This window comes from Branchiostoma belcheri, unplaced genomic scaffold, assembly GCF_001625305.1.
Source record: "Branchiostoma belcheri isolate BF01 breed outbred unplaced genomic scaffold, Haploidv18h27 scaffold73, whole genome shotgun sequence".
Taxonomy (NCBI): Eukaryota; Metazoa; Chordata; class Leptocardii; order Amphioxiformes; family Branchiostomatidae; genus Branchiostoma; species Branchiostoma belcheri.
In genome coordinates, this window is record NW_017804387.1 from 1,250,250 (window position 1) to 1,258,881 (window position 8,632).

The window sequence follows — 8,632 nt, forward strand, 5'->3', positions numbered from 1 at the left end:
AAAGCCACAGAATACCTGATACCTTGATAAGAAAATACAAGAAAATCGAATGGAATGGAATAGATTAAAGTTATCGCTGTGAAACAGGGTGAAATTTCATCCGGGTGGCCCGAGAAAGCATCGTCCATAGCAACGGCGTTGCTATGGACGGCGGAGTGATACGCACTGCAAAGAAAACTCGTTCGAAATGCGTTCGATCATAGTAGTGGCGTGCCGGCTGGTGAAACCCATAATTGAATGACCTTTCCTTTGATAGAATTGATGTTCGGATCAGTAATTTTAGGTTCCACCCATGGCCAATTAAGCAAGAATACGTCACCTAATTTAGCCTCCAAATCAGGAATCTAGGCGGTTTTTCTTCGCTAATCATGAGCTATTTCTGGTTTTGTATCAGTTTGTATTGTGGTGGGTTTCTAAACGTCTTTACGCTAGATGACTGTTAAAACTCCGGTACAATCAGGACTAGTGTACAATCGGAAAACAGCACAGGATAAGCCAAAGGGCTCGCCAAGCAAGAAGCCTGCCTGCGGAGGCTATAAATGTTTTGGGCGGTCCCGAAGTTTCGGCTAGTGGTCAGTCTTACTCTCGACATCGGTAGGGTACGTGGTTTCAGGTAAGTCTGTTTCCCTTCGTAATTCTGAAGCAACTTTATGTGTGAATCACGGGTTTTCTTAAACAATATCCAAGCAAATTTAGGCAAGGTAAGGTACTCTCAACTTGGCTGGATAGGTATACGGCCCGGCCAACTTAATAATGCCGTCCCCCCGAAAAGATTTGCTTGGAGATGACTTTAGTACACGCCTGTGTGCCGTCTGTTGACAGGTTGTTTGTAAAAAAGTTCCCTATTTGTGTTTGGCATGCCATGGGGCTTATTTTGTTCATACTACAGTCAAACCTGTCTATAGTGGTCACTCAAGGGACTGGCCAAATTTGACCACTATAGACAAGTGACCACTATAGAGAGATAGCAGATTTTTTAAAAAGTGACATATGCTTTCAGTACCAACAGTACTTTATTCTCAAGCATATGATTATGAAAACATTCATTGCAAAAGTAAAGCAATAGATGTACATGTTATGGCTCATGTAATTTATTGTTCTTTTGCTTTAGTTTTGGGCTTGAAAAAAATAAATACAGAAATATAATTTTGCAAGGAAACATGATGATAGTCATAATATCAATGATGCACTCAACATACTCGGTTGATCTATTAGGACTGAAACCTTTCACACTAAAACATAAAAAAATCACTGGTTGTCATTTACTGTTCTTGTGTACGTGTTACCTAAAGAAAGAAAGCAAAATCAATCAACAAATTTTCTGTCGACTCCAAACAAATTTTCTACAGACTGCAAGCTCCTTCGACGATTTCTTCCCACTCTCTCTGTCAGTCGGATAACCTTGTGGAATAAGTTCGGCGTCTGTCTCTCGGCTTTCGCCATCGTTATCTCCGAAATCGCTACGTTACTATTAGTAAGTTGAAAAGTGGAAGAGTTTACACGGCATCGCCATGTTTTTTTTTCTGAGTGCTTCGCGCGACCGTCATACGCCACAGCGAATTCCAACCACGTAAACAAGTTATTTTGTACCAAGATGCTCTTCATTTGTTAACAGCAAAATAGTTGTTCGTCAGTTGCCAGTTATTTTCTGTTTTCGGTCGTTTTTGAACATGAAAACGTAGCGAAAATTTCCTATGTTTACAGCGGCTTGTTTTTACTCCCCGCGTGGGTTTTCTGCCTCTGCCATTATGCCAATGTGGTAGTCAACAACAAATTTGCCCCTCTCAGGCTTATATATTTAGTAAAATATCAACTACAGCCTTAAATTTACATCGTACATTATTTGTAGTAATGAATGTCAAATGTTTTTATGATGTAATTACTCGATTTGACGCTATAAAATTAAATAAAAGTCGGTAAAGCTCCCTCCAAAAAGTGGAGTCTTCCCTATTGACCTCTATCTGCTCTCCATACCCTATTGACCTCTATCTGCTGCTAGCCCGCGCCATCTTGGAAAAAGACGAAAGCATTTTCTAAGCCCAAATTTATTGAATTATGCCCATGAAAAACGGAGATTGGGCACATATTTATACATTTCAAGGAATCGTAAAACCATATCAATGTATATCAATGTGAGTACGGATGTGCCCTGTTGGTGGCCTCTTTAAAAACCAGTCCATCCACATGCCATCTCATGGGTAGGGGAACGCCATTACACGCGCATGACCCACGCAGGTTAGGATACCATTTAAATCTCACGAACATGCAAATTAAGCTTATGCAAATATGACGTGTAGCTACCAAAATGTCTATCTAGGAGGACTTTGTGAGAAAAAGCAGGAGAACGTAAGAGAATGGAGGAGATTATGGGAAAAAGCAGAAAAAAATGTAGGAGAAAGTAGGAAAACGTGGGAGAAATCAGTAGATCACGAGAGAAAGCAGGAGATCACAAGAGAAAGCAGGAGATCACAGGAGATCGCAGCAGAAAGCAAGAGATCGTAGGAGAAAGCAGGAGAAAGCAGGAGATTGCAGGAGAAAGCAGGAGATTGTTGGAGAAAGCAGGAGATTGCAGGAGAGAGCAGGAGATTGAAGGAAAAAAGAGGAGATTCAAGGAAAAAGCAGTAGATTGCAGGAAAAAGTAGGGGATTGCAGGAGAAAGCAGGAGATTGTTGGAGAAAGAAGGAGATTGCAGGAGAAAGCAGGGGATTGTGGAGATAGCAGGAGATTGCAGGGGAAAGCAGGAGATTGCAGGAGAGAGCAGGGGATTGCAGGAGAAAGCAGGAGATTGTTGGAGAAAGCAGGAGATTGTAGGAGAAAGCAGGAGATTGCAGGAGAAAGAAGGAGATTGAAGGAGAAAGCAGGAGATTGCAGGAGAAAGCAGGAGATTGCAGGAGAAAGCAGGAGATTGTTGGAAAAAGCAGGAGATTGTTGGAGAAAGCAGGAGATTGCAGGAGACAGCAGGAGATTGCAGGACGGAAAGCAGGAGATTGCAGGAGAGAGCAGGAGATTGCAGGAGAAAGCAGGAGATTGCAGGAGAGAGCAGGGGATTGCAGGAGAGAGCAGGAGATTGCAGGAGAGAGCAGTAGATTGCAGGAGAGAGCAGGAGATTGAAGGAAAAAAGAGGAGATTGAAGGAAAAAGCAGTAGATTGCAGGAGAAGGCAGGAGATTGAAGGAAAAAAGAGGAGATTGAAGGAAAAAGCAGTAGATTGCAGGAGAAGGCAGGAGATTGAAGGAAAAAAGAGGAGATTGAAGGAAAAAGCAGTAGATCGCAGGAGAAAGCAGGGGATTGCAGGAGAAAGCAGGAGATTGTAGGAGAAGGCAGGAGATTGCACGAGAAAGAAGGAGATTGAAGGAGAAAGCAGGAGATTGTTGGAGAAAGCAGGAGATTGCCGGAGAAAGCAGGAGATTGTTGGAGAAAGCAGGAGATTGTTGGAGAAAGCAGGAGATTGCAGGAGAAATCAGGAGATTGCAGGAGAAAGCAGGAGATTGCAGGAGAGAGCAGGAGATTGCAGGAGAGAGCAGGGGATTGCAGGAGAGAGCAGGAGATTGCAGGAGAGAGCAGGGGATTGCAGGAGAAAGCAGGAGATTGCAGGAGAAAGCAGGAGATTGCAGGAGAAAGCAGGAGATTGCAGGAGAAAGCAGGAGATCGCAGGAGAAGGCAGGAGATTGCAGGAGAAAGCAGGAGATTGTAGGAGAAAGCAAGAGATTGTTGGAGAAAGCAGGAGATTGCCGGAGAAAGCAGGAGATTGTTGGAGAAAGCAGGAGATTGTTGGAGAAAGCAGGAGATTGCAGGAGAAATCAGGAGATTGCAGGAGAAAGCAGGAGATTGCAGGAGAAAGCAGGGGATTGCAGGAGAAAGCAGGGGATTGCAGGAGAAAGCAGGAGATTGCAGGAGAAGGCAGGAGATTGCAGGAGAAAGCAGGAGATTGTAGGAGAAAGCAGGAGATTGTTGGAGAAAGCAGGAGATTGCAGGAGAAAGCAGGAGATTTCAGGAGAAGGCAGGAGATTGTTGGAGAAAGCAGGAGATTGTTGGAGAAAGCAGGAGATTGTTGGAGAAAGCAGGAGATTGCAGGAGAGAGCAGGGGATTGCAGGAGAAAGCAGATTGCAGGAGAAAGCAGGAGATTAATATTGCTGGAGAAAGCAGGAGATTGCAGGAGAAAGCAGGGCATTGCAGGAGAAACAAGAGTTCCACGATCTCATACCTTCGCCAAATGATGATAACCCTTGCGGGTGACGAATTATACAATTTTAATCATTGATTTTGTAAAAAAAGAGCCTCATTTGCATGGATTATATCAATTGATCATATTCTCCATCCAATGACAGCCTTATCGTAACAAAAAAGGAGCACTTCCTCATAAATTATGCAATTGAGGTCATAATTTGAATAAATTATGTTTATTGATGTTCACCTTCACTTAACTTCCAAATGTGGCAAGTATGAAATTCGGGGTGCAGCAGTTACAACTATGGAATTATAAGAATTTGCCATTGATTATGCAAATTAGGTCCTCATTTACATAATCTATATCCTCAGATGTTTTTCTCGTTCTCAAGTAGATGTCACAAGTGTCTCATAGTTCTATTATCGAACAAAGCAGATTTATAGAATTTCCTCATTAATTATGCAAATTAGCTCCTGATTTGCATAATTGCCATCTAATTATGTCAAGCATCACTTCAACTACCTACATACCAAAAATCACGACAATACGTCAACCAGTTCTTGAGTTATCGTCCTTCAAATTTTTTCCAACAAATGCTCCTGCAGTTCCAGAACAAGGCGCTAGGGGACCCAAACTCATGTCACTTCTTTCCTACCCCAAGAGCTATATAGTCCGGTTGCCAAACCCCCGATTTTTGGAGAACCTTGCAATGCGGTCCATACAAAGTTTTTTTGTTGTTTCTATATCTCTGAGGTGTGCTCTTTCAGAATCTGAATGATGCCACTCTGTCATCCTTGGGCAATTCGCACAATATGCAAATTAAGGTGGCCATTACTGAAAATCCAGTTTTCGTCAATATCTCAGTAACTACTCATGGTATCAGAATAATTTTGGTGTCTATCCCCATCTTTTGAGGGATAACGAATTAAATCAAGCCATTTCAGTAAAGATAGAACCACTACTTTTCGCTAAATATGCAAATTTGGGCCGCGCAATATGCAAATTAGGGCGGCCATTACTGAAAATCTGTTTTTCGTCAATATCTCAGTAACTACTCATGGTATCAGAATAATTTTTGTGTCTATCCCCATGTTTTGAGGGATAACAAATTAAATTAAGCCATTTCAGTAAAGATAGAACCATTATTTTTGCTACATATGCAAATTTGGGCCTTGTCTGTTATTGACGCACCTGGCTGCCAGCAAGGAGGGGTCCTAATTCCGACCCATGTTCCATGTAAACGCACATGCCTTGGTATAGTTTATCTGACCCAAAACCTGTTCAATATTGAAAGACAATTCTAAGTTTACTTATAAGTCTAGATGGCAGACGTCTTGTAGCATGAAACGCCGCTTGCGTATGATTGTAGACACTGGCTGTTGGTTAGCTCTGGCTCATATATCTGTGTTGGGTATGAAGTCCTGTCGTCTGATGCTTAAGATCTTCCTCATGCATTCACTATCAGAAGCATCCAGTGATTCCAGTCTCTTTTCTTGGCTGATTTCCACATAGTAGGTTCAAAGTCAAGCTGGTTGAAAGGCTGCTGAGGCCTTTCCAAGTCTACAGTCTAGCTCATTGTCCATCTGTCCTTTGTTGTTGATGGAGCTCCCAAGGTAGGTGAAGTTCTCCGCCACTTTCAATTTGTTCTCGTCAATGGTCACACTTCTAAGAGGAGCGTGTGTCCCTATCAGCATGTTAATTGCTTTTGGCCCTGATGCTGAGCCCAATGCTGTCTGCAGACGGACTATATGTTGGTCACTAGGGGTTGGAGATCTCTGGTGTTTTCCGCTATGTCGCAGTGTCGTCTGCAAAGTCAAGGTCGGCAAACTTTGTCTCTGGAACCCACTTTACCCCCGGCCCTTTTCTCCTGTTGCTTCCCAAGTACACAGTCGATAGCCACGGGAAAGAGGATCTGTGACAGGACACAACCTTGGAGGATCCGTCTTCAAACCACCCGCTGTATCTAGATTCCTTCAACCGTCCGTACACAACACTTCGAGTTTCAGTATATCTGTTTAACTGTATACATAAGTTTACTTGGCAGTCCATAACTGTACATGATAAAGAGGGACTTTAGATGCTATCAAACGCCTTGCAGAAATCAATGAATCTGATAGCTAAAGGGGTTTGCAGTTCAGCACATTTCCTCCACCGCAGGGTGAAGATCTGCTCAGCATAGGATCTCTTTGAGCGAAAGCTAGCTTGTTGCTCGCAGCTCCCAGAGGACCTTGCCTACTGCATCTCTCATGCGGTTCAGGAGGCATTTGGCATACACCTTCACTGGTATAAAAAAGAATTGTCACTCCCCTTAAGTTATCACATTCATTCAGGTTTCCCTTCTTTGGAATACACGCTTTAAGCCTATGTCACAATTCAAGAAAGGGGCCTGCTCGGCGCGTTTTCGGCCTGTGTTTTGGCACTACCGAATTCGGAACGGGACCTGGAAGGCAATAGGCGGGGTTCCCGACGGCTGCCAGCCTATTTTTGGCCCCGCGACGTCGCCAAATTGATTTGACTCAAACTTAAAATCGCTTCAGGCCCCGCGGGCAAGGTACGCCGAAGCGACCCGTAACCTCACCGGACCAAACCGTAACCTAGCCGCCGGGTCACGCACAGACACCTGTCCAAGATTTTGAAGTCACGTGTGTTGTTCTGTGCTAGAATTGTTCAGAAGAAGGTGTTATAGACAATATAGAGGATACTGTGCTGTTCTCGACATTAAGGCGTACCAGCCTGGGACCTGCCAGGATCGCCCCTTGACCCCGCCAGGGACCCTGTAGCTGAAGAGCTAGTCGGCACCCTATCGCATCACGCACAGGTCTGACAGAAGACTGACTGGGCACCGGACGGGTCCCTAACAGAAACCGGTCGTCAAGGGGACCAAAATTTTTTTAATTTACATAGAAGCCGCCTCAGCGCCCCGACAGGGACCCTGACAGCCGGCGTACGCTCGGCTTCATGACGCCGGCCAGCGTCTACACCGAGAACATGCCGAGCAGGTCCCGTTTCAAATGTGACTCCAGCTTAACTACTGATCCGTTCTTCCAGTCCTCCAGCACTTCCCTGTGATCGCCGTTGAATGCCTGCTTTATTCCAAGGAAGGCGTACTAGGGAAGATGGTTATGGTTCTATTAAAGCGTTTGCGATGTATGGCGATCAGAAAAGCATCCATCTCACAACACAGTCACCCTCGGCTTTAAGCATCTCTGAAGTGATGCCATTCATGCCTGGTGACTGACTTCAGCTTCGGAGATGTCCTCGATCTCAACAGGTAATGGGTGTAGGTGTTCATCAAAGACTAATGCTACTGAGGTAGGGCTTGAGCGGTTTAAGACTTTTTAGAAAGTATTCTGCCCACCTGGCAAGCTTGTCCTCCCCTAAGACAGTGGTAGGGTCCCATCCTTCGCCTTAATTAGGACTGTGCACTTTTGAGCGGCCGCCGGTCATCTTTTTGGAGATCTGTTAAGCTTTGGTCCCAATTGTAAAAAAAAGTCCCTGGCGGGTAGTTCCCGGATGTTTTTGACACTTTCAGGCGTGGGACACCCCGCGGCTACCGGGCTATTTTTTTGGCCTGTCCGGGAATCAAGAAGAATTCAACTCTGACTTAAATTCTACACGGGCCACGCTGACATAAAATTCAGGACGTCAAGTTAGTGCTTTATTCTGCCTGTACACAGACGCTGGTAAGGCACAGGTGTGGGCTTATGAAGGGTCTAATATATTTTTTTAACAGATTGTATCATTTATCATTCCTATCAGTGTTCAGAGGTACAGGCGCCCATGCTATATACTGGTTAGTTTTTGCATAATTTGCATTAAATGTTGGTGTGATTAATACTGGGATGGTTTATTCTGATTATCTAGCCTTCAAAACATGTGTATAGTACAAATGTATGTGTATTGTATCAAAATTATTGTTGATACCATGAGATTTATTGAGATATTGACGAAAAACATATTTTCAGTAATGGCGGCCTAAATTTGCAAATTAAGCACAAAAATATCTATTTGATCTCCACTGAAATGGCCTTATGCTCAATAGTTATTCCAAAAAAACGTGGGGAAAGACACCAAAGATATTATAATACCATATGTAGTTAACGTTACTGAGATATTGACGGAAAACAGATTTTCAGTAATGGCCACCTTGATTTGCCTATTGTGCGGCTTTAATTTGCATATTTCAGCACAAAAAAAAACTGGTTTTATCTTTACTGAAATGGCTTAATTCCATTCGTTATCCCTCAAAAGATGGGGATAGACACCAAAATTATTCTGATACCATGAGATTGTAGGAGAAAACAGGAGATTGCAGGAGAACCGTCGAACGTCTCGAACCACTATGTTGGTTCGTCGCGCGGGCGTTCGGACGGGCACTCTCACGGGCCGCACGTGCTGAACGGCCCTGGGCGGGGTGGACGACTCTCGGACTAGTCCGAACCGGGAACATTTTTACAGAGGTAG

At 43.9% G+C, this 8,632-nt stretch overlaps 1 protein-coding gene across 1 annotated transcript in view; it reads right to left on the reverse strand.

The window, feature by feature from the left end:
* The window catches only part of LOC109485135 (UPF0536 protein C12orf66 homolog), a 9,408-nt gene extending 7,965 nt beyond the window's left edge, over positions 1-1,443 (reverse strand). The window contains exon 1 of the mRNA XM_019788569.1: positions 1,381-1,443. Within this exon, the coding sequence (XP_019644128.1) occupies positions 1,381-1,443 (63 nt within the window). The remainder of the gene's footprint in view (positions 1-1,380) is intronic.
* Positions 1,444-8,632: the final 7,189 nt, after the last annotated feature.